Source organism: Podarcis melisellensis (genome assembly GCF_964234715.1).
Source record: "Podarcis melisellensis genome assembly, chromosome: 1".
NCBI lineage: Eukaryota > Metazoa > Chordata > Lepidosauria > Squamata > Lacertidae > Podarcis > Podarcis melisellensis.
In genome coordinates this window covers 75270650-75286131 of record NC_138528.1, presented here as the reverse complement: position 1 = coordinate 75286131, position 15482 = coordinate 75270650, and the positions used below count along the sequence as shown (strand labels likewise).

At 41.2% G+C, this 15482-nt stretch overlaps 1 protein-coding gene across 12 annotated transcripts in view; it reads right to left on the bottom strand.

Moving 5' to 3' along the window:
- The window catches only part of CHID1 (chitinase domain containing 1), a 138898-nt gene that overhangs the window by 69831 nt on the left and 53585 nt on the right, over positions 1-15482 (bottom strand). For 2 of the 12 annotated variants that reach the window (XR_014171074.1, XM_081922440.1), the window contains one exon: positions 14024-14237. The exons of the other annotated variants lie outside the window; for them this stretch is intronic. Coding sequence is in view for 1 of the 2 variants with exons in the window: in XM_081922440.1 (XP_081778566.1) it covers positions 14231-14237 (7 nt within the window). In the remaining variant the exon portion in view is untranslated. Of the gene's footprint in view, positions 1-14023; positions 14238-15482 lie in introns of those variants that run through there. 12 annotated transcript variants of the gene reach the window in all.

Sequence of the window (15482 nt, the reverse complement as noted above, 5' to 3'; positions counted from 1 at the left end):
ACAACTTGGATGGCTTCAAAAGCGGATTAGACAAATTCATGGATGATATGGCTCTCGATAGCTACTAGCCACAATGGCTAGGCACCACCTCCATTGTCTGAGGCAGTGTATACTTTCCAATGTCAGCTGCGGGGACCACAAGTCAGGAGAGTGCTGTTTGCACTTAGGTCCTGCTTTCAGGCTCCCTGCAGGCATCTGGTTGGCCACTTGATGGTCCATTGGCCTGATCTAACAGGTTCTTCTTATGTTCGTAACCCAGAGGGTACCAGGTAGGGCAGGGAAGATATTCCTTTCTGAAACCTTGGAGAGCGTTTGCCAGTCAGTGAACATAACACTCAATGAGATGAACCAATGGTCTCTCACTACAAGGCAGCTTCTTTTGTTGTTCCTTAAAGCACAGTCACACGGCCTCAATTCTTTTCCAGGTCATACGGAAATAAGCAGAGTTGCCTAACAGGCCTTACCTTTTAAGAGAAATAAGCTGGTGCATCTCTCTAACAAAAATTATTCACAGTTGTGTAGAAACAGAGTGTTTCAGTAGTCACAGGCACCTAGCTAGGTTGCTAAAGTCAGGAAGCAAGTTTATCCTATGTGATTCCTCAAAAATCTTACCAGCCCCATAACTTCAGCAAAGCGAAAGCTTTCCGGTTCACATTTTGGGGAGCTAATTCATACACTACTACATGTGAGCCATCTCAACCTGTCCTTCGACATATGAGTGTGTCCACAAGGTGCAAGGTCTACAGAGGTTTAAAGGAGAAGTATGGGGTGGGGCTTGAAGGCTTTCTTGCCTTCATTCCTCCCCTAGCCCAGCTGCTGGTGTCACCAGTGCGAGAAGGGAAAGACAAAAGCCTCTCGGAAGCTGCATGCACGAGAGAGCTCCTTTAAAAGGTGTTTTTGCACAGGGCTTTAATACCCACACAGATGATGAGAGATTAGATATTGCTGCAGTGGCTGCAGGATGTTTTTTCTCTGCTAGGAACAGGGTTTTGCAGCCAATGCAGGAGTCAACCCTGTCCTCTTGCCTATCAGCTGACTTCACCAGTGATGGGGGGGGGGGGGCTTCACAGGCTAAATTGGACCCTGTGGCAGGCCAGGATTGGCCCATAGGCCAGAATTTTCCTACCCCTGAAATAGAACATATAAATAAATACAGTGGTACCTCGCAAGACGAATGCCTTGCAAGACGGAGTTTTCCGTTTTCTGAGTCGTTCCGCAAGACGAATTTCCCTATGGGCTTGCTTCGCAAGACGAAACGTCTTGTGAGTTCTTGCGAGTTTGTTTCCTTTTTCTTAAAGCCGCTAAGCTGTTAATAGCCACTAAGCCACTAATAGCTGTGCTTCGCAAGACAAAAAAACTGCAAGACGAAGAGACTCGCGGAACGAATTAATTTCGTCTTGCGAGGCACCACTGTAATTGCAATGACTACCTGCTGCAGGGGGGGAAGCAATTCAATGACTGTGAATTCAATGACAGGGGGGGAGAGAGAGACATATTGAGTGAATCAGCCCAAAAAGACTATTGAAATTGAAGCTGATAAAGTTTCACAAACCAAAATTAGACTGCCCCACCTCTACTGCTCTTAATTTCAGCAGCATTGTTAATTAAGGAATAGAAGCCCATCTGTTTTCTACAGAGTGTAACTATTAGGTTTAAAGTTTCAGCTGAATTGTATCACAGGACGTTTAATTTGTGTACACGGTTGCAGTCACTGCAAATACAGGCAAATTTATCACTCATCTGTATGCATGAAAATTTAGGCCTGTAATTTCCATGTTGAATATTGCTTAGTGATCAGGCTTCACAGACTGATGAACGTAATTTCCATAATGAATCAGGAGCAAACATAAATCAAACCATACATACTTACAAATAAGAGAAAGCAAATTAACAGACCTACTTTACAAACCTCAGGAGATGCTCACACTTTTGTTAGGAGCTTGCTCTGCACAAGACTAGCACTATTTAGAGAGTGAATTAAGGCGGGGGGACTAGGCCAAGATTTGCAACTGCAAGAGCAATGCATGGCATCAATACACAATAGACCTAGATATCAGGGAATTTTAGCTAAACCATTAAATGAGTAAAACTAATTGAGTGGAAGGTTAATCTGTATTAAAATGCCTTCAGGTGTGTGATATTTAAAGACTGCTCTCTTTAAATGCTGATGAATTCTTTCATACGAATATTTGTTTCTTCCATGCCAACTTGGTTGTTAGAATTTCTATAGCACCAAGTTGTGTGCTCTTTTGATGCATGCAGGTAGAGGATGAGGGAAGAAGGACAGTGACACTGGGCACTTTCAGATGATCTGTTAATGGAGCATTCATCCCAAATTGCTTGAAGTGAGATAAGACTACATTAGCTATTTAATGAACATTCATTGTGATTTGTCTGCGTTGAGATCACTGCTGTGTCAAAACAAGTGCTCCCCCCACACTTTCCAGTGCATTTTCCATGGCACCTGCCTTATCACAAAACACCAGAACTTTGGGGGGGGGGGAGCATTTGTTGAGGAAGACCTCTCAATCAGCTGTAACTGCACATCCTGAATTTGCTGGTATGTGACTGAATCCCACTTGAAAATAGTGACAGCCTGGAAAAGCCCAGTGATAGGAGAGACAGGAAAGTGATATAACCCAAAGCACACCTTATAGGACTTGCATAATACATTTTTCTCATATAAATCCCCTCAACAGGAGATCAGCAGTTGGCGGGGGGAGGGGGGCTTATGAAAATAAGTTGAGAACCATATGAAACTGTATCATTGGATACGATTCTATTGTATTGAAAACTGTAAATTTATGCTAAGAAGTAGTGGAGGGTGGATTGAAGATATAAACTCTGCATAAGTGAGAAAAATATCCCAGCAGTGAACTCTTCAGTCTATAAATGCCCGCTTAGAGCAATCATAGCTAGCAGCAAGTTACTGTACAAGAAACATTCAAATCACCAACCTGGTTCTTGGAGAGGAACCATTGCAGAATTTAAAAACGGAGGAAATAGACTATTCAGCAGCCTGATCCTATTATTTTGGCCAAGAGCCAATGGAAACACAGCAGCAGAGTCAAAAGCAGGATAACTGCAGAGACCAAAGCTAACACAGCACATGCCCACAGTTCCTTGATACTCTCCCACCACCCACCAAACATGGACTTTCCACACTAACACTCCCATATTTCCTATACGTGGAAGCCTATGAACAACAACAGCTAAACAGTTGATGGCACCTGTAATGCAAATGAGAGGTAATATTCCATATGGAATTGTGGCACAAAAGACAGGTCTGGATTCAGTTCTCCTTAAAAAGAGTCCTTTTTGTTCTCTATTTTGATGAACAGGAGAGTGCAAGATCTCCTTTTCCTATTTTACAGCTTGGCAAGCCAGGAAGAATTTAGGGAATCAGCTGACTGGTCACCAGAAGTCAACAGTCTAGGCTTCTTCTCATTTATGTCATAAAGAATAACCCAGTTGTTAACTTCCACCCACCTTTCCAGAGCTCTGTGTTTCACACACATCTTTTCTTCACCCCAGCGCGCTCCAATGTAAAGCACTCCTTGCCAGCCAACCCGCCTTTTCCTCTTCCTTCAAAACCGCACGCTAGCCCAAGGAATCTTTGAGCCTTTGTCTGCCACTATCCACCCCCTCTGGGATTTCTGGGTCACATCTAAATGGTAAGTCACTTGAGTTTAATATGTTCCTAAAGTATAATAATGATGGTGTAGCTTACTCAGATAAAACTGTACTGCTAGGACATAATTCATTCTTGGTGTTATTAACTCATGATACGTACATGGTGGTCACATGCAGACTGGCACTCAGATCCTATTACAGAGCCTGTGCCAGCACAAAGGTTAAAGTTTTTTTAGCTGTCACAACCAAGTAATGGAGGTGCAGACTTCTTCGTGAGACACATCATCCTGAGGAAGTCAGAGCAGGGCGGCGGGGTGTGTGTGACAGTGATAATGATGCATCTGCAGTTACAAAAACAATTCTGAAGTAGGCAAGGAGTGAGAAGTGGGGGAGAAGGAATGGGGCTGGCAGGCAAGTGGCAGGACAACCCTTGGCCACCTCTGAAATTAGGTAAAGGTTGTGATGCATCATTTGGGAGCCCCCTGGGCAGTGTACAGCCTTCAGTTCAGCTTAGCAGGGCCTCCAATGGTGGCTTGCTAGGTTTTGGCAATTTCCCATTTGGTAAGTCATGGGCAGGTAGCAAAGCAAGTGGCTTATTATGTCCCTGAAGGGGTTCCATACATGGTTTGTTTGTTAGTTAGTGGGTCACAAGTTGTCTGAGCCTGCTTTAGACCCTTAGCAGTTCTACTTAATTCACTGAGTGACCTGTAAATACAATGAACCACACACACCATAACAGATGTCAGTATTACTAGCCCTATTGCTGGGTGGCACTGTAGTCTAAACCACTGAACCTCTTGGGCTCACCAATAGGAAGGTCGGCAGTTCGAATCCCCGCAATGGAGTGAGTTCCTGTTGCTCTGTCCCAGCTCCTGCCAACCTAGCAGTTCAAAAGCACACCAGTGCAAGTAGATAAATAGGTACTGCTGTGGCAGGAAGGTAAACAGTGTTTCAGTGCGCTCTGGTTTCTGTTACGGTGTTCCGTTGCGCCAGAAGTGGTTTAGTCATGCTAGCCACATGACCCGGAAAGCTGTCTGTGGACAAACACTGGCTCCCTCCGCCTGAAAGCGAGATGAGCGCCACAACCCCATAGTCGCCTTTGACTGGACTTAACCATCCAGGGGTCCTTTACCTTTACCTATTGCTTGGGGTGTAGCATGATCCTTCAACTAAATCACATCAACTAGAAACAAGAAGAAAGTGTGTAGTGTAGAGCAGACATGCCTATTTTTTCACCACGCTGGAAAGATAAGGACTTAAAACATACAACACACACTTCTTAGGCTATCACAACCATACTTGGGTGCAAGTAGTTTGTTAAAATTTGCTGCTTGGAAACGCAGTTGAATACAACTTGGAAAAAACTTGCTGTGCAATTTGTGCGAACACTCACATTAATTTCCCCAATAGCCGCAGCCTCATTACTGCCAGATTTGTGCATCCCATTATGATGCTGACATTGGCATTTGTGTGATTAGTGAGGAAATTACTGATTCATTCAGATTTAGCATGATCTTTATTGCTCTTAATTAAGCAACGGAATGTGAAAACTGTTATGACATTTTAATTATCTGAATGCAATACAATTTGTATATTTTCTTTTTTTAAAAAAAAATATACATCTGGTGGGATCAGTATCTTGATCAGTTACGAGTAACTGACTAACCTTCTGCTGGAAACTGAATTTCCTCTGCTCCATCCCCCAATTTCATTATCTCTTGTTAATAATCATCTATGGCAGTTAAAGAAATGAATGCTTACTCTTCAAGATCCAAGATCTCTAGGATCTTAAAATAGCTACTGTAAAAGTTTAGGATGGTTTTTACTCTTTTACTTATTGATGATATTCTCCATGACAGAAGATCTCCCAAATTCTGAACTCCGTTGCATGGGGGACATCTACAAGTGCAGCAGGCTCTGCACTGCAGATCTTCACCATCAAACATCTAGAGGGTGGCAGAGCAGAAGGAGGTCCCAGCTTTTCCCCTCATCGCATGAGCAATTCCATAGGACTATGTGGCATCAAAAGAACAGTCTCTCAACTACTGGCAACTGTGGTGCATTTGTTTGTAGTGTAGAGATGGGCGACTTGCTGGACTACAACTCCTGTCATTTCTGACCAATATCCATGCTGGATGGAGCTGATGGGAGTTGCAGTCCAACGTCATTTAGAAGACCACTATCTCTGATGGCCCCCATCTGTGCTATGCATTTAAAGCAGCATTTAAACAGTCATGGCTTCCCCCATAGAATCCAGGGAACTGCAGTTTGTTAAAGGTGCTGAGAGTCATCAGGAGACACCTATTCCCCTCACAGAGCTACAATTCCCCGAATGGTTTAACAACCCATCCCTCTTCCCAGAGAACTCTGGGTATTGTAGTTCTGTGGGTGGGTGGGAATACAGGTTTCCTAAAAAAATCTCAGCACCCTGAAACTGCAGCTCCCATGATTATTAGGGGAAAGCCGCAGCTGTTAAAAGTGGTGGCATAGTGCTTTTAGTGTGGATGGGGCCTGATATGGTAAAAATATGTTCAGTGCAAAAGTCTAAGCCAGGAATTACACATGTTTATTCTTCTTCTTTTGCGATCACTCGTAGCCGAGGGAGATTGTCTTCCATAAACACAGTTTTAACAATGAGTCCGTAAGTGACTGTGGAGGCCAATTCTGGATCCACACGTCCTTCCACAGTGGGGACATTGGTTTCTGGGCGGGAGTTGATCACAGTGTGGATCTCTTAGCACATTTCTCCCTTGCGTCCTGAGTTCGAGTGTCTTCAAAGCCCAGGACACCTTTGGTAAAGGCTGTTCTTCAAGTGGAGCACTTGCAGGGCAGTGTTTCCCAGTTGTCAGTGTTTATACTACATTTTTTTAGATTTGCCTTGAGATAGCATTTAAACCTCTTTTGTTGACCACTAGCATTACGCTTTCCATTTTTAAGTTCGGAATAGAGTAGTTGCTTTGGAAGACGATCATCAGGCATCCGCACATGACCAGTCCCACGAAGTTGATGTTGAAGAATCATTGCTTCAACACTAGTGATCTTTGCTTCTTCCAGTACACTGATATTAGTTTGCCTGTCTTCCCAAGTGATGTGTAAAAAATTTTGGAGACACCGTTGGTGGAATCTTTCTGGGAGAGTTGTGTACAGCTGTTAAACAAATGAAAAACAACAAAGCCAGTGGACCTGATGGGATACCTGCCAAAATCTTCAAAGTGGGCAGAATTGAACTTACACAACAACTTCACAAGCTCATCAAAAAAATCTGGGAAAGAGAAGATATCCCAGCAGACTTTAGGGATGTCAAAATTACCAATCTCTTTTAAAAAGGCGACAGAACTAATTGTGGAAACTATTGAGGCATCTCTCTATTAGCTGTGGCCAGCAAAATTCTTGCAAGGATCTTAGCAAATCGTCTCTTAACAATATCTGAGGTGACCCTTCCTGAATCCCAAAATGGTTTTCAGCCTTCTAGGGGGACAGTAGACACAATTTTCACCGCTCAACAGCTTCAAGAAAAATGCAGAGAGCAAAACCAATCCCTGTATATGGCGTTTATTGACCTAAGGCTTTCGGCACTGTAAATCGTAATGCCCTGTGGACTGTCCTTCTGAAAATTGGCTGTGCAGATAAATCTGTAAACATCATTTGACTCCTCCATGATAATACGACAGCAACAATCACATATAACAATGGCTCTCAAAGTGAACCATTCACAGTGGGATCAGGTGTTAAACAGGGTTGTGTTATTGCTCTATTCATTATTTTCATTGCCATGATCCTACACTTTGTCGAAGGGAAACTCTCCACCAGAGTAGAAATCATATATCGAACAGATGGAAAGCTCTTCAATCTGAGCAAGCTGAAAGCAAAGAGTAAGGTGACCGTAACTTCTGTCATAGAGCTTCAGTATGCTGATGACAAGTTTGACGCTTACGAAAAGTTTGGCCTATCACTCAACATCCAAAAAACCAAAGTGCTGCACCAACAAGTACAAAACAACCCCTCTGCAGTACCACAAATCCAACTCAATGGTGTAATATTGGAAAATGTCAATCACTTCTCCTACCTAGGCAGTTATCTTTCCACAAGGGCCAACATTGATGCCAAAATCCAGCATTGCCTAAGCTCTGCAAGTGCGGCTTTCTCCCAGTTGAAGTGCAGCATGTTTGAGGACCGGGACATTCGCAGGGAAACCAAAATGCTTGTTTACAAAGTTATTGTACTACCAACCTTACTATATGCTTGTGAAACATGGACCACTTATAAACACACGTTTATATGCTAAGCTAAGTACATGAGGCTAGAAAAAAACTCAGAAGGTTTGTAAGAATTTGAGCAATCCTTATATGAATGAATGACTTGGAAGAAGTGGAACCAGTATTTGGATCAGCTTGGTTTCTACATTGTTTCATAAATTCTAGAAGCTATTTGAGTGCTGCCTACATGCTGCCTATATGTTGCATGCTCATGGAAATTCACATGGGAGAAAAGTTATTGGGATCGGAGAATGATTTACAGCAAAGCAATGCACAGAAAGGGTTAAACGCCCCACCCCCCCGGCATACACACGACTCCTTCGCTTCAAATTTAATCACCTGAAGGCGTTTTCCTTTCTTAAATGGCACTGGAGCTCTTATGTGTAGAATGCAGTTCGCCTCTCATATAGGAGCTCTTGGGACTTTTCCCATCCTCTCTCAATAGGCAGCATTTTCCCAGTTAATAAACAAGTTGCCATGTTAAAAGGCAACAGCATCTGTGCAACAGCAACCTCCTCTCCCAAGCCTGTCGTTAGTGGTGAACTGTAATTTGCTAAAACACTTTCCTAATGTTTGGTATTGAGTTCAAGCAGAAACCATATTGCTCTTTTAAAAATGAAGTACTCTCCCAAGATCAACATTTTTCTCCAAAGCTAATAGGTTTGGGAATAGCCGGGGGTGATTTTTGGCTACCAATCCTGATGAGGAATTTAAGACAAAAGCGCATACAGCTTATATGCGGAAATATTCTGGAAGTTTGCTGTTCTCTAAGAATCTATCTGCTTCAGTCGCACAATATACCTGTATGCCGAGACCCTTCTAAACCCTGGATCTAGCAAGCGCTAAAGAATAAGTCAGACTAGCTTCCTGTTGAGGTGGTTGCCTAGCTGGGGTGATGGACCATTAAGGGACACAAAGAAAAGAGGGGTTCTGTGTGAGATGGCAAATGGGGTGGGGCCCCTCCCCCAGCTGGCTGTTAGTTAGAAGGACCAAGCTTGTGAACTTCGAGTTAAGTTAAAGACAGTTACTGGCCCAGTTTATGCATAACAGTAAGCAGGGAGGAAATAAATTAGAGGACTGACTTAATATTACATGTGAACCAGGCAAGGCAAGGCAAAAACAGTGAAAGGTGAATCTGTCAATTTCTATTCCTCTCTAAGGCCACAATGACACCATACATTTAAAGCACTATTATACAGTGGTACTTCGGGTTACAGACGCTTCAGTACCTCGGGTTAAGAACTTTCTTTCAGGATGAGAACAGAAATCATGCTCTGGCGGTGCGGCGGCAGCGGGAGGCCCCATTACCTAAAGTGGTGCTTCAGGTTAAGAACAGTTTCAGGTTAAGAATGGACCTCCGGAACAAATTAAATTCTTAACCCGAGATACCACTGTATTACTTTAAAAAGTCCTAGCATACCCAAGGAATCCCGGAAGCTGTATTTTGTTAAGCGTGCTGAGAGTTCATAGGACATCCCTATTTCCCTCACAGAGTTATGATGCCCAGAGTAGTTTAACAATCAAGCCCCCTCCACAGGAAACTAGGAACTGTAGCTCTGTGAGGTGAATAGGGATCTCCTAACAATTCTTAGCAAATTACTGCTCCCAGAATTCTTTGACAGAAGCTATAACTGTTTAATGTGGCATCATACTGCTTTAAATGTATGGTGCTAAAGTGGCCCAAATCTTCCATTTTTTTTCAATCTTAAGTTAATTTTTTCACATTTCCACAGCAGTTTGCAATTTTAAAAAAACCCCTCACAAAAGTACATCAACATCTTAGTGTGACATTCTCCAGATACATAATTTTTTTGAAAGCATTTCCCCCCCCTAATATCACACAATTTTGATAAGCTATTTTCACTAACACATGGAGAAGAGGGGTGGACACAAATTGTTTATGGCTTACTGTCATGTGTGAACTGGGTATTTGCATGGTGCAGTTCTCCATTACACCCTTACTTGGTTATTACACCCAACATGGCTATGTTGATTTATGGTTAAAACCATCCTAACATACTGATGCCATTAGACTGTATAAAACATAAAAGTTACAAATCATTTATATTATACAATAGCTTCAGAAACAGTGAAGTATAAGGAGTGAAGCAGATTTTCCATTTAAAGCGCAGTGTTCCTCTGTTCAGCTATAGCAATAAATCAATCAGCTGCCTAATCTCATGTATTCTAAGACTAATTTACAGGGGGAAAGAGTCTGATAAAACTAGTCTTCCTGCAGTAAATGATCTAATTTGAGAGGATTGCTCCTTCCTCCAAGACATATTGATTTAATAGTCTATTTAAACTTTATTGGTAGGAAAATACATAGACTAAAAGAGAATGCAATAGTCCTCTGGAAAAGAACAGAGAATGTGGGTGAAATAGTTTACTAAGAGGTTGGCACTAGTGAAGAAGCGCAGAACATTCACTGCTCCACCTCCAGCTCCCTAGACAGCATAGCACAACAACAAAACACAGATTTTAAAATAAATTAATTGGTTATTTCAAAATGTGCTTGGTATTGCCAAATACTATAAGAGTTGAGGGAGTGGAGGAAGAATATACACAAATTACCTATGGATTACAAGAGTGCCACACATTGCAAAATACTTCTGCAAATGTGCTAAACTATAAACAATAAGCTACAATTCTCAGAGGTTTAAACAGTCAATCCCTCTTCTCAGGGAACCCCCTTTGAGGAGAACAGGGATCTCTTAACAATTATCAGTACCCTTAACAAACTGCAGTTCCCATGATTCTTTGGGGGAAGCCATGACGGTCTGAAGCAGTGGCCACTTTGGAAACAGGATGCTGTATTAAATGGGGCCGTTGGCCTAATCTAGCAGGCTCTTCTTCTGTTCTTATGGTGACACTGCTTTAAATGTACAGTTCAGGGGGCCTGAGAGTGGATTCTCAGCATTATGCATGCACTGACTCATCCTCAAAGTTAATACAAAGCCAGACCCTCTCTCTCTTTCACAAAAACACACCAGAATGGCTCCCACTGAATTCTATGGAACGAAATAAAACCCTGCAATATGGGAGTCAGTAAGAATAAAACCTGTCTTTATTCAACAATGGTCTGGTTTGAAGAAGACACTAAGCCAAACCACATTTAGGGCAAACCCCTCAAAGAGGGGTACCAACTCTCTCCACACTAACCATGAGCTGTAACCAAAGTTTGCCCTATAGGTTATGGCTTGCCTAGAAGAACTTAGGTTTGGACTAGCATTTTGCTAGTCAAACTAGTTCCTACAGTATTTCACTTCCTCCACATAATCATACGAGTTATTTTCACTGGAAGGTATGTTATGTAGTAGAGCACACACTCACTAAAAGCTGAGCAGTTTTCTCAAATTATCACAAAAAGTCGGCAAATTTTACAAAAACAGAAGAAACCTACTCTTTAAGAGATTGAAAGCATAACAGAGAACAAAATTTGATCTGTTGAGGAAGTAAAAATATTTATCCTTAAAATGTCATGTCTTTTTACAGTCTTATGCAGTCTGTCATGAAAGGGAGATGTGATTGTAACAGCTATGAGGGATAAAATAGTCTATAAAGTTTTTCACAATTGCTTCTGCTGAAGGAAATTACACCCATAGAAGCCACCCAGAATTTTAAGGCAATGGTTCCTTTCCTCCCACTGACGCTGTATCTGAAGGGTAAACCCTCCCAAAGTAATGAAAATGGTTTTTATAACTGCAGTATTATTATGGCTGCCTCCCTCACTGGAGCACAGTCGAAATTAATATGAAGTTGTCACTTTGCAATGTGTTGGGCGTATGAAGCACATGTTCAGTTCTTATATTCAAGGACTTGGAACATTTTTCTTAAAACCTTTGATCTGAGTTCTCAGATCAAGTTATAAATACATTTCCCTGACGTAACTGTATTTCAGTACCTTAAAACTGAAAAAAGTACTTCATTTTCTCCATCAAGATGGAGATCACACAAATGTGGAGGTCAAAAGCCAAAAGTGATTTTTGTGCTATTACTGTTTTGAGAAAAGGCAAGTCAACTTGGTACATCGATTTCCAAAATTCAACAATGGTCTATGGAAAACTATTTCAGCACTGTGGAGCAGAATACATTGGGCAGCCTTCCACCTCCTTGTATACCCACATATTAATGGACTACAACCCTGCATCATTCCCAACAAGCATTGCCAATGGTCAGGGACTGTGGCGTGGTAGTTCAACAACATCTAAGGACACAAGACTGGGGAAGGCTGCTTTAAGCCCCAGAAGCGCTTTTCTAGTAACAGAAGTAATATATGGACACTTTTTGGTCTGGTGTGATGCTGATCCAGAAAACACAAAATGCCTACACACAGTTCTGAAATGCATCCTTCAAGAGAGTGAATTTGAGTCCAACACCTATTATTTATGAAGTTCTGCATTCACTGAACATGGGGAATGGTGAATTCAAACAAAAGTTGACAACACTGAATTCTACCACACTGGTATCCACAAACAAAAGGTGGCCCCTGAAGTGATTATTCTGCAACTAACCCTGATCACCTCCAGGAAGAAACAAACAACCCCCCAAGGCACACAATACAAAACTGCAAACAGGTGTCTCTGAAACATCTTTCAAAACCTTTCCAGTTCTTCTGCCTCCAGCCTGTATAAATTCTTTCTTCCTAAGGATCCCTGTTTGTCATCACATTTCACTCTACCTTCTCTGTAACCCACGCTCAATCTAAATCCTATATATCCCATGGGCTCATCGTCTCTGGGCCTGCAACTATGTCTTATGGCCACTGAACCACCTAAGCAGGCGAAGCAAACTATGCTAGCTGCTTTCTCCACTTGGATGTAATACAGCAGCAAGATGTGCCCAAAAAGAAAAGTGCTCAATATCCAGCTGCCATCAGCTTTAGTTCCTTGCAGTGCAATAAGCAGGGCCAGCCATCGCTAATCATTAGGGAGAGTGAGGCAATCTCCTCAGGTAGCAGTGGCAGCCTTTCCACCACCAGGAGTAGTCATTCCTCCTAAGCTTCCTGGCCTGTCTCTCTGGAGAGCAGAGCTGTGTGTGCTAGACATATTATATACCACCTAAGGTAGTAGAGGAAGGCACCCCATTGCCAGTGTTGAAGAAAAGTTCAATTATCAATCCAGCCCCTTCTGCACACAGAATGAGGTACAACCATTTTCTTCTTTGCTTCAGACTTCTAAATGTCTTGGGCTGGCCCTCATCCAGTCTTAGCAGCTCACTTTCCACTCTTTAAAACAGATCCTCTATTCCCTCAACATTCATCTTCAGAGTCTTTAAACTTTCATCACTTCTAGGGAGTGTACTACACAAGGAAACATTTCAAAAGATTTCTATTCTGTAAAACACATCCATATACGTGTATACACTGAGTGTTGCGGAAGTGCAGGCATTTCTCCATTCCGAAGGCCTCCATCTCAGTCAAAAGACACACAATTCTCCATAAATATTACTTTACTGAAAGCTTGGTGTGCCTCATCCTTTGCTTCACTGCAATATATTTTATTTCAAAATGCCTTTCACTTACAAAGCTTTGACCCATTCCTGCAGAACCCAGGTTTTTAGAGTTATGGACACTTCTGCAGGATGTCGGATGAGTTAATGCACCATCAACTCTAAAATACATAGGTTGCTGTTAACTCTGTCATTCCAGAGCATTTTCAAAATCTACAATATCAGTCTGACCACCACAAATATACAAACGTCTGGCTTGCTTACATGTGGATACTGTTCTATTAAAAACATTTTCTTTTTTGTAACATATTGACTGAGACCACGAGCTAGAAATCCTCTTTAACAACAACAAATACCTCAACGAACTTCAATTTGAATGCATTTTTTTAAAAAAATGTTTCTTCTTTTCTTTATGTCTGGTTCTGACAGCTTCTGATGGCTCATTTAGGGCCACCAAGAGATTGAAGTTTTGACCAAACTAACATCACTAAGTGCTTTCAGTTCTCCCATATGTACAATGAGTGGTCTATCAGACTCATTTTTAATTTGAAACTGAGGCATATTACCTGAATGTGGATAATAAGTTCATTCTGACATTTCCGTTTTCAAGGGGAGAAAGCAAATCACAAGTGAAATAAACAAACAGAAAATGCCGGAGAACCAAGTCAACTTAAAGCACAGCATGTTGTACAAGTCACATTTAATGTTCTGTCCGTTTCAGCAAAAGGAGACTAAATACCAAAAGATCCATGTTTAGAATTTGTAATATGCCTTTGTTGCTCCTGCTCACGATTAGGAATGTCTGATCTTGGTTCTTTCGCTCCACCTTGCCTTGTAGCTGGTCTGAAGAGGTTTTGCTCCCACTGATACTACACAGCTAATTACTGGCGCTATTGACTGGAAGTAAAGATTAGACAGGAGACAGGATAACAAGAAAGAAAATCTTTAAGCATTCATGTTCACCTCACAGTATCTCTGCTGGTGGGAACCAGCAACAAAAAGTGAACACACTTCTTTGAAAGTTCAGACACGTCATGTGCACATGCACAAAAGCAAGGAACTTCTCTGGCACAAGGGTGGAAAGTTGCAGCAGGAAACCAAAAGCCATGAGATTGCTCATAAAAATCATGTGTGTAACCTAAAAGGTCAGGTCTACAAACTTTTTTTTTTAATGCTTTAAAATGGTTTAACATCAATGCCTCCTTAAAGAAAACTTGAGAAATTGTGTCCTGGTAGCTTAAGATAGCTTTGGGATTAAAATGTTAACACCAAAAAACACAAACAAACAAAAACAAAACACTTTTTAAGGTAGATAGGGACAAGATGAAATTATACAATTGAATATAAATATAGATGGGAAACGGCTATGTATAGTGAATACTTATCTACTTAAAAAAATTTTCACCTATGATCCTTTTCTTTTACTTCTTTATTTTTTCTTTGTTTTTTTTTTCTTTTTTCTGATATCTTATCTTTCATTTCACTCCTTTATTGTGAATAGCATTTTATAGAGGTATAAATAACTGTAAATATGAAAAGAGACAAAGTATTCTCTAATTTTTTTCCTTGGTTAAATGTATTTTCTTTTTCTTCTGTATTTTATTTTGTTGTAAATATGTATGTTTTCTAATTTGTACTTAATAAAAATTAAGGAAAAAATAAAAAATAAAACATTAACTCCAAAAAACAATGGCACACTCAGACCTACAAGCAAACACTGGCCACAATCTAGAGAAACAGGATGTAGAAGATACTTATGCAGCGCACCTTAATTCTCTTTTGTCCCCTAAAGCCACTGTACCATACCTTCTATCCTTCTGGCATGAAAAGCAGCTTGTGGCACCGCTAAAGGAAAAGGGGAGGAAACAGACCCCTTAGGATGCTTATAAGTGTGGGTTTGTGCTGGCATTACAGCCTCTGGTTTAAGTTGATCAGTTGCACTCAAATGGACAAGCATTAATAAATGTTAAGACAATTCAGATATATTATAAATTCTTCTGACTTAAGGATTTCCAATTATAACTTTAATGTGAAACTAAGTTAATGTGCTTAGCTTTCAGTGCCTATAAACCTCGTAATTCTTGTTTTTTATTACAATTATGCCTGTCAATGTGGCAATTAAATGTAGACAGATTGAGCAAT